General features: G+C 49.6%; 1 protein-coding gene across 6 annotated transcripts in view; it reads left to right on the forward strand.

The window, feature by feature from the left end:
- Nucleotides 1–3,622: 3,622 nt before the first annotated feature.
- The window catches only part of ankhb (ANKH inorganic pyrophosphate transport regulator b), a 207,503-nt gene continuing 198,096 nt past the window's right edge, over nucleotides 3,623–13,029 (forward strand). For 2 of the 6 annotated variants that reach the window (XM_070880715.1, XM_070880717.1), the window contains exon 1: nucleotides 3,623–4,020. In XM_070880715.1, the coding sequence (XP_070736816.1) occupies nucleotides 3,922–4,020 (99 nt within the window). In that variant the 5' untranslated portion in view covers nucleotides 3,623–3,921. Of the gene's footprint in view, nucleotides 4,021–4,342; nucleotides 4,419–13,029 lie in introns of those variants that run through there. The other 4 variants (XM_070880720.1, XM_070880719.1, XM_070880718.1 and 1 more) reach the window with 4 other exon arrangements.

The raw sequence follows: 13,029 nt of genomic DNA on the forward strand, positions 1-13,029 counted from the left end.
CGGCAGAGATGGGTAGGGAAAACCAACTCCAGTGGTACCCTTCTCCGAACAAAATGCCTTGAACATGACCTTGTCATCACCAACACCCTGTTCCACCAGAGGCATCGTGGCAACACCTTCGCTCCAAGCACTGGCACCTGCTCGACTACAGCATCTTCCAAACGAGGGACCGCAAGGGTGTGCGCATCAGCCCATGACAGGAACCGGCGACTGCTGGATCTATCAACAACATTAATATAGCTCCAAAACGGCGATGGCAACAGAAGCAATGCCGCAGAAAAATCAACGCCGGGGCGCTCAAAGACCCAGTTAAGAGAGCCCTATACAGCCAGCACCTCACTGCCAACCTGGCGACTCTCGATGACCCCGAGATGCAAAGTGCCCACAGCGCCTGGTCCACCCTCAAGTCCACCATAACCAGTGCCTGTGAAGAGATGCTCAGTCACTCAACCAGGAAACACCAAGACTGGTTTGATGAGAATGACCAGGAGATCCAGGAGCTAATAAACCACAAGCGCAGTGCATTTCTGAATTAATGCAGCAAATCAATTTGATAGCAGAAAAGCAGCTCTACAGATGGCTGATGGCCGAGGTCAAACAAAAGACCCGCTCCCTAAAGAATAGATGGTGGGTGGAGAAAACACAGGAGATCCAGCAGCTAGCCGACAGCCATGACGTGTGAGGATTAGTCACTGCAGTTAAGTCCACCTACAGCCCAAGCACCCAAGGCCCCAGCCCACTGCTGGCCAAAAATGGGGACACACTTATCAAGAACACCGAGGCAGTCAGGGCCTGCTAGAAGGAACACTTCGAAGATCTCCTTAATCAAGACTCTGCCTTTGACACGAGTGTCCTCGAGTCCATCCTGCAGCATGCTACCCGCCACCATCTCAGCAAAACCCCAGCCCTGCACGAGGTAGAAAAGGCCATCCATCAGCTCAAGAACAACCAGGCATCAGGAGCGGATGGAATCCCCACCGAGGCACTAAAGTATGGCGGAGAAGCACTATTGGCACGAATGCATGACCTCATCTCTCTTATCTGGAAGGAGGAGAGCATGCCGGGAGATCTCAGAGATGTCGTAATCGTGGCCATCTTCAAAAAGGGGGACAAGTCCAACTGCGGCAACTACAGGAGGAATATCCCTACTGTCGGCCACTGGGAAAGTCATCGCTAGAATCCTCCTCAATCATCTTCTCCCTGGAGCTGAAGAGCTCCTCCCAGAGTCACAATGCGGATTCCATCCACTAAGGGGTACAACGGACATGATCTTCACTGCGCGGCAACTACAGGAGAAATGCAGGGAACATCACCAACCCTTGTACATGGCCTTCTTTGACCTCACAAAGGCCTTTGACACTGTCAACCGTGAAGGACGATGGAGCATCCTCCTCCGTTTCGACTGCCCCCAAAAGTTTGTCACCATCCTCCTCCTGCTCCATTACGACATGCAAGCCGTGATCTTGACCAACGGATCCACCACAGACCCAATCCACGTCCAGACTGGGGTCAAGCAGGGCTGCGTCATCGTGCCAACCCTCTTCTCGATCTTCCTCGCTGCAATGCTCCATCTCACTCTCAACAAGCGCCCCGCTGGAGTGGAACTAAATTATAGAACCAATGGGAACCTGTCCAACCTTCGTCACCTCCAGGCTAGATCCAAGGTCGTCCCATCCTCTGTCGTCGAACTACAGAACGTGGACAACACTTGCATCTGCACACATTCAGAGGCCGAACTCCAAGCCATCGTCAACATTTTTACCAAGGCGTACAAAAGTATGGGGCTTACACTAACCAACCTGACCCCGCCTCACAGCACTGCCCCTCGGTCATCAAAATCCATGGCGCGGCCTTGGACAACGTGGACCATTTTCCATAACTCAGGAGCCTACTATCAGCAAGGGCAGACATCGACGACAGGATCCAACACCGCCTCCAGTGTGCCAGCGCAGTCTTCGGCCACCTGAGGAAGAGAGTATTCGAAGACCAGGAACTCAAATCTGGCACCAAGCTTATGGTCTACAGGGCAGTAGTGATACCCAAGCTCCTATATGGCTCAGAGACGTGGACCATATACAGTAGACACCTCAAAGCGCTGGAGAAGTACCACCAGCGCTGCCTCCGCAAGATCCTGCAGTTCCATTGGGAGGATGGATGCACCAACGTTAGTGTTCTCGATCAGGCCAACATCTCCAGCATCGAAGCACTGACCACACTCAACCAGCTCCGTTGGGCGGGCCACATCATCCGCATGCCCAACACGAGACTCCCAAAGCAAGCGCTCTACTCGGAACTCCTACATGGCAAGCGAACCCCAGGTTTGGCAGAGGAAACGTTTCAAGGACACCCTCAAAACCTCCTTGATAAAATGCAACATCCCCATCGGCACCTGGGAATCCTTGGCCCAGGACTGCCCTAAGTGAAGGAAGAGCATCCGGGAGGGCGCTGAGCACCTCGAGTCTCATCGCCGAGAGCATGCAGAAACCAAACGCAGACAGCGGAAGGAGCGTGTGGAAAACCAGACTACCCACCCACCCTTTCCTTCAACCACTGTCTGTCCCACCTGTGACAGAGACTGTAATTCCCGTATTGGACCGTACAGTCACCTGAGAACTCACTTTTTGAGTGGAAACTTCCTCGATTTTGAGGGACTGCCTATGATGATCATGATGAGCCACAGATGGTTATCTCTTCTCTTAAAGTCTTTCCTTCTCCTGGCCTAGCAAGCCACTCAGTTGTAACAAACTGCTACAAGAAACAATAATAAGAATTAAAACCGGGTGGACCACGTGGCACTCTGCTATAAAACTGTGATTTTATTTGGATTAAAGTCCTGAACATTTTGCTCGATATAAAATTGGAGTTCAGAGTTCCCCAATTCGCCCAGATTATCTGGCAGTCTCCAGGAGTGGATGTTTAACCAGGGAGAAAGTCGTTTACGGATTGCACTTCACATTCACACCTGTGGTTTGTGCCTGGACACTTTCTTCGCCAATGCTTTTGGTTCTCACTGCTTCTTGTTTTGAAGTGTTTTGGACGTTTTACTACGTTATAAAGGCGTTATATAAATTCAAGTTGTTGTTCTTCTTGCATGGCAGCTGCTGGTGCAGAATTACCAGGAAAGATACTCCTACAGGGGACAGATTCTTTATAACCTAAATGGAATAACATTTGCAAACTGTGGGCAAATGTCACGTGATGAAGCCTTCAGAGTTGGCAATGCTATTGCAAGTACCATAAGGATATAGTCACTGCCCCAGTACAGTAGCAAACCTGCTCCTCTTGAAATCTTAGGAATATATTTAAAATTCGAGCAATTCTCTCACCTATTAATCTTTTAACACTTGTTTTTTTTGGTTCCATTCCTCCTATGTTTTTGGCTGCATTTATAAAAATGAATTGTGTTTGATTAATTCTATTTTTTGCTCCGCTGTCTTTATGTACCCCGCTCCTTCCTGTCGTCCCAATTGGGCTCATGAGCCGCTTGTCTCCTATTTGATAATGAACGCCAATGATTTGAGTTGCTCGCAGTGCGACCTTGACCCTGGCACTGGCGGGCTGTCGATCAGTGTCATGTGTTGTGTCTCCCCGCCCCTCCTGCTCTGCCCACTCGCAGCTTTCCTCCACTCATCATGTTATCGCTGGATTCCACCAGCAGCGTGACAGGGAGAGGCTGCTGTGTATGAATCGCAATTGTTCTTCTTTCCGGTTCTGCTGTTGGTGGGTTTTTCGCACTCTCCTTGTTTACTGCGCAGCACAATGACAGACCCAGCAGAAACTTCTGGTCCATGTCCTCTTTTATATTGTGTGGAAAGGAAAGAGACCGTCAGCTCTTCTAATCCGGTTCGTTTCTACTGAATTCCCCGTCCCTCCTTCGCAGCCTCCGCCATCCCTACATGCAGACTGCAATAAGCAGGCACCATGCTGAAACTGACGGCATTTCAGAGCCACTACTGGCCGCTTGTGCGCTTTCTCGTCCCCCTGGCGATCACCAACATAGCGGTAGACCTAGGCGAACAGGTCGGTGCTTTTATTTTTAATCTGTAATGCACGCACTTAATTTTCTAATGGAAGCGAAGCTCTTGTGTGCCGTTGTGTTTAATATGCTCTACTGGGCGCTTTAAGTGAGTACATGACACTTTTATTGCATGAAATGTTGGTGGTTAGACATTAAACCGACCAGACTGTTTGTTTCGTGCGACAAGTAAAAGGCAGGGATTGAGACGGTAACCTTGATCAGCCGTTCTCCTCCTGTGGTGAACACGACTATGGCCCCCTATCTGTAGTGGGATGTATAGGGCTGAGGCGGACCATGGGGAGAGGCAGCCTCCGCATGATTAGCGTGTGTTTTTGTGTAAGGTTTAAAAATGACATGTTATATGTGCAACCAATTTGAATGCAGCGAAATCCGGATCAAGGTACGTGGATGCAAGGGTGGGATACTCATTCCTCGCCCTGGTTATGCAGAATTCCACATCCCATAACCGAATGCTGCTGTATCATTTGCCCCGTGTGGGCCGAGTGCCAGGCTCAGAGATATGTGGTACCTTTTCGATCCCCGTTCTCGTCCATGATCTATCCTGATTCCATGTCTAGATTTTAAGTATGTTGCCAGTCACTTCCAATACCCACTTACAATGCTGTCCATCAGGGTATAACCGCAGTCGTCTGCTTCTCTGGCGACTGCTATCTTTCTAGCTGCAGTTGAGGGAAGCATTAATTTAATCAGGCAGATTGTGTGTCCACAGATTCATCTATTGTGTTCGCATCATGCTGTTGATTTAGACTTTGTTTAGTTATTACCTCTTCTGCTAAGAAAGGTACACACGGTAACAAGGTTGGCGAAAGATTCCCAGCACAATCTGTAAAATGAATCTTGCTAAAATGAGGAACGTCTGTTATTAACAGTTAATTGTAAATGTATTAACTTCTCCTCCACTCCTGGTGAAAATGGCCAATGTAATTTCTCTGACGTAGCAGTAAGTTAGTAACAGTTGCCTATACCTGTATCAATTGCAGCTGACCTCACCACCTCTGGGCTAGGAAGCTGAACAAACAGGGTTTCTGCTCCCAGTTGCTGGAAAGGGAGCATATATGGATATCGAGTGAATACAGGTTGAGTTAGGCTATGATGCCAACCTAGTTGAATAGTCTGTCAACAATCAATAGAAAGGCTCACACTTGATGAATGGGCACTTGGATGAGATAGCTGAAGTTTGCCAGCCCCTGTCCTCACCAACATCCATGGCTTTCCAGTTCCCAAACCTGTATTCATTCACTATCCATATATGCTCACTTTCCAGCACAGGTCAGTGGACAGTAAGTGGGAGAGGCTGTTTGTTCACCTACCTAGTCCAGAAGTGACAATGTCAGCAGCAGCATCCCTGCAGCATAACTCTATAATTGATACAGGTGTAGGCAGCTGTTCCTAACAACTTACTGCTACCTTCCACAGTCTTGCCCCAGCCTACTTCTGCAACCTTATCCAGCCCCAAGTTTAAATTTGCAACCTGTGCCCTTCTGCTGTTTGTCGACTACATGTATTCTCACTCCACCTTACCATTTGTAACACAGCCTTTAGCATTATGGTCCTGTGCTCTAGAATTTTCTTAAATTTTCCATCTTTTTACATCTATTGCACCTTCAACTGCACCATAAAACCTACCTCTTCAACCACACATTTAGTCTCCTCTCTTAAATAAAGTTCATTGTCTGTTTATCTTGTCCATCTCTTTTTGTGAGATGTCTTGGGATGTTTTTCTACATTTAAGGTGCTGTATATCAGGGGTTATAAATTGTGTGTACGTGGACCCCTACTGGTGGTCCAGAAGGTTTCAAGAGCTGCACTGGAGAATGGCCAGTTTCCCGGGGTGGGGCCTATCTGGGGACGGGCTCTTGGTGGTTGAGGGACCGAGCACAGTCGGACAGGGACGGAGAAGCTAAGCAGCCTGTGGGACGGTGGCGGGTAGATGCAGACTGGGTCCCGGGGGCACAGTGCAGGCTGGGCTGTGGTACCAGGCCTAACCTGTTCAAACTATCCATAAGACAACCCTTTTCATCTCCAGAATCAAACTCATGAACCTTTTCTGTACTGCCTCCAATGCAAGTATATCCCTCCTTTTTTAAATAAAGAGACCAAAACTGTGTGCAGTACTCCAGATGTGGTCTCACCAACGCCCTGTACAGTTGTATCAGGACTTCCCTACTTTTATACCCCATCCCCCTTGTAATAAAGGCCAACATTCCATTTGCCTTCCTAATTACTTGCTGTACATGCTAACTTTTTGTGTTTCATGTACAAGGACCCCCAGATCCTGCTGTACCTCAGCATTTTGTAATCTCTCTCCATTTAAATAATTTGCTTTTTTATTTTTCCTACCAAAGTAGGTAACCTCACATTTTCCCACATTATACTCCATCTACCAGATTTTTGCCCACTCACTCAGCCTATCTATATCCCTTTGCAGATTCTATATGTCCTCCACACAATTTGCTTTACCACCTATCTTTGTATCATCAGTAAACTTGGCTCCACCCTGACTACCACATGATGTGCCACATTAGCACCACCCCACACCAGCTCCATGAAGCATCCCTGCAATGTCCAACTCATTCTTTTCACACTCATCACCATTGTGGGGGTTACTCTTATAAGAACATGAGAAATAGGAGCAGGAGTGAGACTAGAACTAGGGGGGCATAATCTTAGTTTTAAATGGACGGCCCCTTATTCTGAGACTAGGAGAAATTTCTTTTCCCAGGCCGTATGGCCTACTCCTGCTCCTATTTCTTATGTTCTTATATTCTTATTTGGACCCTTAAGCCTGCTCCGCCATTCAATAAGATCATGGCTGATCTGATCATGGACTCCGCTCCACTTCCCTGCCTGCTCCCCATAACCTTTTACTCCCTTACCGCTCAAAAATCTGTCTATCTCTGCCTTAAATATATTCAATGACCCAGTCTCCATAGCTGTCTGGGGAAGAGAATTCCATAGATTTACAACCCTCAGAGAAGGAATTCTTCCTCATCTCAGTTTTCAATGGGCGGCCCCTTATTCTGAGACTGTCCCCTAGTTTTAGTTTCCCCTGAGTGGAAATATCCTCTCTGCATTCACCTTGTCGAGCCCCCTCATTATCTTTTATGTTTCAATAAGATCACCTTTCATTCTTCTGAACTCCCAATATGTATAGGCTCAACCTAACTTCATAAGTCAACCCCCTCATCTCCGGAATCAACCTTGTGAACCTTCTCTGAACAGCCTCCAATGCAAATATAGCCTTCCTTAAATACGGAGACCAAACTGTATGCAGTACTCTAGGTATGGCTTCACCAATATCCTGTACAGTTGTAGAAGGACTTCTCTGCTTTTATACTCCATGCCCCTTGCAATAAAGGCCAACATTCCATTTGCCTTCCTGATTACTTCCTGTACCTGCATACTAACTTTTTGTGTTTCATGCAGGTACTTCTGTACTGCAGCACTTTGCAATTTTTCTCCATTTAAATTATAATTTGCTTTTCTATTATTTCTGCCAAAGTGGATAACCTCACATTTTGCCACATTATACTCCATCTGACCAATGTTTTCCCACTCCCTTAGCCTTTGCAGATTTTTTTGTGTCCTCACAATTTGCTTTCCCACCCATCTTTGTATCATCAGCAAACTTGGCTACATTACACTTGGTCCCTTCATCCAAATCATTAATATAGATTGTAAATAGTTGAGGACCCAGCACCGATCCCTGTGACACCCCATTAGTCACTGTTTACCAACATGAAAATGACCCATTTATCTCGACTCTCTGTTTTCTGTTTGTTAGCCAATCCTCTATGCATGCTAATATATTACCCCCAACCTTTTATCTTGTGCAGTAACCTCTTATGTGGCACCTTATCGAATGCCTTCTGGAAATCCAAATACACAACATCCACTGGTTCCCCCTTATCCACCCTGCTCATTACATCCTCAAAGAACTCCAGCAAATTTGTCAAACACGATTTCCCTTTCATAAAATCATTCTGACTCTGCTTGATTGAATCATGCTTTTTCAAATGTCCAGCTACTGATTCCTTAATAATGGACTTCAGTATTTTCCCAACGACCGATGTTTGGTTAGCTGGTCTATAGTTTCCTGCTTTTTGTCTGCCTCCTTTTATAAATAGGGATGTTAGATTTGCGGTTTTCCAATCCACTAGGACCACCCCAGAATCCAGGGAATTTTGGTAGATTACAACCAATGCATCCATTATCTCTGCAGCCTCTTCTCTTAAGACCCTAAGATGTAAACCATCAGGTCCAGGGAACTTGTCCGCCTTTAGTCCCATTATTTTACCGAGTACTAATTCATTAGTGCTAATGATTGTATTAAGTTCCTCCCTCCCCTTATGTCTCACCATTCACTACAACTCACTAAGCCACATCCAAGCATGCTCACAAATCTGTCCAAGAACACAGTCCTGAAAATAAAGATTTCAATGTTTGACAATACATCAACATCAACATTAACTATACATGAATATTGGCTAAAGAGCCCAAGTGCCTACTCTTGTGTGCTGTTAGTTGATACGATTGGACAAGGATGAGTGTGTGTGAGTGGTGGTGAGTGAAATGGGGAACTGATGATGTAGGTGGAGAGGGATGGGCGGAGGTGCAAAGGATGTGCGGCGGGGAAGGCAGAGTGATGGGGATGTGATGAGTGGCACAGCCAGATGAGGTTGAGTGGGGCTTCGCAGTAATGTTTTGTGATCTGCTAAGATCATTGAATGGTTTGTGTCACTGCAGCCTGGTCCTCTTGACGACGTCCCTGCTTGTGCCTTCCTGTGCATTGTGAAACCAGGCTGCGTTGGTGTCCTGGGGAGGTGCCTTCTGTCCATGGGAAGGCAAGAGGACCTCCCTGCTTGCTGTGACTCCCTCCATAAGGGTGTGAAGGGAGTCATGGGAGAGCCTGGTGCACCCTTTCACCTCTGTGCAGTGTTCCTCAGTGTTTGTAGCTCCTCAATGCTGCAGGACTCTGACAGAACTGTCAAAACCATTGCGGGCATGGTCCCTTTAAGGAAACCAGCTGATGATATGTCATCAGTTGCTGTCATCAGACCGGCTTCCTCTTAATTGGCCTGGAAGCCCGTAGGGTGGGCTTAACAAGCCCTATCATGGGAAGATTCGGGAGAGTCGGGAGTGGGCTTTCCACCGCCATTAACCCCGGCCACATCGATCCCGCAACGTGTGGCGAAATCGCGGCCTATATGTAAACAGTTGACAATTGTTTACCTCAATCACTTCCCTTAAACAAGACTTCCTTTACTTACTGTTATCTTTAGCAAATTAACTTGCTACCCCTGTTTTATTACCCTAAAACTAAACCACTCACGGGTGAAATCTTTACTAACACTTATTCCTTTACAAAGGCACTTTACATATCATAAAACAAGCAATACCTCCTCCAACACTTTAAAGTCATTTTGTTTCCATCGGAAAGCCTGTTGCTTTAAGATTCAAAGAAGTTCGACTGTTAAAACTAGAAGTTGCGCTCTGCCCCAAACGGGGCGGATATTTAGAAATAAATGAATATACTCCGCCTGAATTCTTGGGGCGGCGAATAGAGGGATTTTGGCCTTTTTAACTTTTTAAAAAATTTGTTGGAGCGGAAGGGCGGAAGGTGTCATCAGCGCGATGCTGATGCCAAGCAACGTCCCTCCCCTTCAGTTAAAGGGGAGGGCCACTGAAAACTCTGCAGCCACTTTAGTGGTACCCAATAGGCTACCAGGGAGAGCTATGGCCGAGCCAGCGGTCCGGTACCCAAGAGGGGATGCCAGGCTGCTGTTGGTGGCCCGGCCGAACACGTGGCCGCCATTGTTGGGCCGACTTCAGAGTCGGCTGACAATTAATTAAAATAAAATGGCGACCGCAGCGGAGCGCCCTCCCCTTTTAAGGGTAGACGTGCCGTCCAGCCACTGGCAGCTTCCTGCCAGGAAAAGCTGTCGGGGGCACTGCCGGTGGCACGAGACTCCCAAAGCAAGTGTTCTGCTCGGAACTCCTTCAAGGCAAATGAGCCAAAGGAAACGTTACAAGGACACCCTCAAAGCCTCCCTGATGAAGTGCAATATCCCCACTGACCCCTTGGAATCCCTGACCAAAGACCTGCCCTAAGTAGAGGAAGTGCATCCGGGAGGGCGCTGAGCATCTCTAGTCTCATCGCCGAGAGCGTGCAGAAATCAAGCGCAGGCAGCGGAAAGAGCGTGCGGCAAACCAGTCCCACCCTCCCTTACCCTCGACGACTATCTGTCCCACCTGTGACAGGGACTGTGGTTCTCGTATTGGACTGTTCAGCCACCTAAGGACTGATATTTTTAGGGTGGAAGCAAGTCTTCCTCAATTTTGAGGGACTGCCTATGATGATGATTAAAGAGGGGACAATTTCGGCCCCTTAAACTTTTAACTCGCCAAGTTGTCCAACATGCATCTCTCCAGATGTCTAACAGCGTGTAACAAAAATATAGTAGTAATATTAAGAGACGTTAATTACGCTAATAGACTGGTAAAAACATAGTGCTAAGGATAGGTAGGGAAGGTATTTCTGATCTGTACAAGAGAATTTTCTCGATCAATAAGTCACCAGACCAACAAGGAAGCTGTGTAGGATCTGGTTCTGGCAAATGAAGTACGGCAAGGGGGTGTGTTACAGTAGGAGATCATCTAGCTAACAGTGAGCACAACATAATTCAGTTTAGATTAATTATGGAAAGGGGCCAGAAATTATCAAAGGTAAAAATGCTCAACTTGAGAAGAGATAATTTCAGTGATTTTAAGAAGGGACCGAACACAGGCAGATTGGAAAAGGCGATTGCAGGCTAAAACAGTAACTGAGCAATGGAAGTCATTCAGGGAAGAGCTAGCTCAGGTACAAACTAGACCCATTCCTTTTGAAGGGAAAAGATAGAGCATCTAAAGCTTAATGCGCCCTGGATAACACAGGAAATAAAACAGGAAAAAGAGGATAATAACACATTTCAGGAGCAAGATTCAGTTAATAACCAGGAATATTGTGGAAAATACAGGAGGGAATTGAAAAGATTAATATGGGAGGAAAAGAGAGGTTGCGAGAAAAGGTAAATAGGCAACATTAAATTGAACCTAAAACATTTTTTAAACATATAGGGCCCAAGTTTCGGGCCGCGCCTAGAACGGCGCAGTCCCGACCTGGACGCCCGTTTTTCGCGCCACAAAGTGCGCCTAAAAAAAACTTACAGATTCTCCGGCTCCCTGCTGGTCCTCTGGAGCCGGGCGCGGCGCAGCACGAGCTGTGGGGGGGGGGGGGGCGGAGCTAGGTCCCTGCGCTGAAAACAGTGCCTGGACCTCTGCACATGCGCGCTACAGTGGGCTCCAGGGGCTCAAAGCATGCAGGCCCTAGCTCTGGCCGAATGGCCTCACTGGGGCTGCGTGCATAAGGCTGCCTCCCACGCCCAGCTCCTGCTTCCTCCCGACCCGACCCGACCCGACTCGACTCCCGCTTCCCCCCCACCCACGGACCGGACCGGACCTGACCCCCCGGACTGGACCCGACCTGCGCTCCACCCGACCTGTCCCTCTCTCCCTTCCTCCCCCCCCCCCCCCCCCCTCCCCCCTCCCCCCGAACCGAACCGATCGGACCCGCGCTCCCTCAGCCCCCCCCCTCCCCGGACCGAAACCAATGCGCCCTCCCTCCTGCCCCACACCCCCGACCCGACCCACGCTCCCGCCGACCTGACCCCGGACCCGACCTGACCCAATGCCACCTAACTGTGAATCTGGTGCTGGGGACGGGCCCTGCCGAAGGTCTTGGGACGGGCCTGTTCAGCCTCCCCCCCCCCCCCCCCCCCTTCTCTTCCCCCCCCCCCCTTCTCTTCCCCCCCCCCCTTCTCTTCCTCCCCCCCCCCTTCTCTTCCTCCCCCCCCTTCTCTTCCTCCCCCCCCTTCTCTTCCTCCCCCCCCTTCTCTTCCTCCCCCCCCTTCTCTTCCTCCCCCCCTTCTCTTCCTCCCCCCTTCTCTTCCTCCCCCCCTTCTCTTCCTCCCCCCCCTTCTCTTCCTCCCCCCCTTCTCTTCCTCCCCCCCTTCTCTTCCTCCCCCCCTTCTCTTCCTCCCCCCCTTCTCTTCCTCCCCCCCTTCTCTCCCTCCCCCCCTTCTCTTCCTCCCCCCCTTCTCTTCCTCCCCCCCTTCTCTTCCTCCCCCCCCTTCTCTTCCTCCCCCCCTTCTCTTCCTCCCCCCCTTCTCTTCCTCCCCCCCCTTCTCTTCCTCCCCCCCCTTCTCTTCCTCCCCCCCTTCTCTTCCTCCCCCCCTTCTCTTCCTCCCCCCCCTTCTCTTCCTCCCCCCCCTTCTCTTCCTCCCCCCCCTTCTCTTCCTCCCCCCCTTCTCTTCCTCCCCCCCCTTCTCTTCCTCCCCCCCCTTCTCTTCCTCCCCCCCCTTCTCTTCCTCCCCCCCTTCTCTTCCTCCCCCCCCTTCTCTTCCTCCCCCCCCTTCTCTTCCTCCCCCCCTTCTCTTCCTCCCCCCCTTCTCTTCCTCCCCCCCCTTCTCTTCCTCCCCCCCCTTCTCTTCCTCCCCCCCCTTCTCTTCCTCCCCCCCCTTCTCTTCCTCCCCCCCTTCTCTTCCTCCCCCCCCCCCCTTCTCTTCCTCCCCCCCCCCTTCTCTTCCTCCCCCCCCCCTTCTCTTCCTCCCCCCCCCCTTCTCTTCCTCCCCCCCCCCTTCCTTCCTCCCCCCCCCCCTTCTCTTCCTCCCCCCCCCTTCTCTTCCTCCCCCCCCCCTTCTCTTCCTCCCCCCCCCCCTTCTCTTCCTCCCCCCCCCCCTTCTCTTCTCTTTCTCTTCCCCCCCCCCCCCCCCCCCCTGCAAAATAGGCCCAAGTGGCTGGACACACGCCCTTTTGAAAAAAAAACTGAATTAAAATGAAACTAAACTAACGTAGTAGAACTGGAGCAAACTTAATGCTGAGAATTGCGATTTCTAAGGTACTCCATGCTAAACTAGTTGCTCCAAAAGAGCAACTCCACCTGAAATTTG

The sequence above is a fragment of the Pristiophorus japonicus genome, chromosome 5 (genome assembly GCF_044704955.1).
Source record: "Pristiophorus japonicus isolate sPriJap1 chromosome 5, sPriJap1.hap1, whole genome shotgun sequence".
NCBI classification, from domain to species: domain Eukaryota; kingdom Metazoa; phylum Chordata; class Chondrichthyes; family Pristiophoridae; genus Pristiophorus; species Pristiophorus japonicus.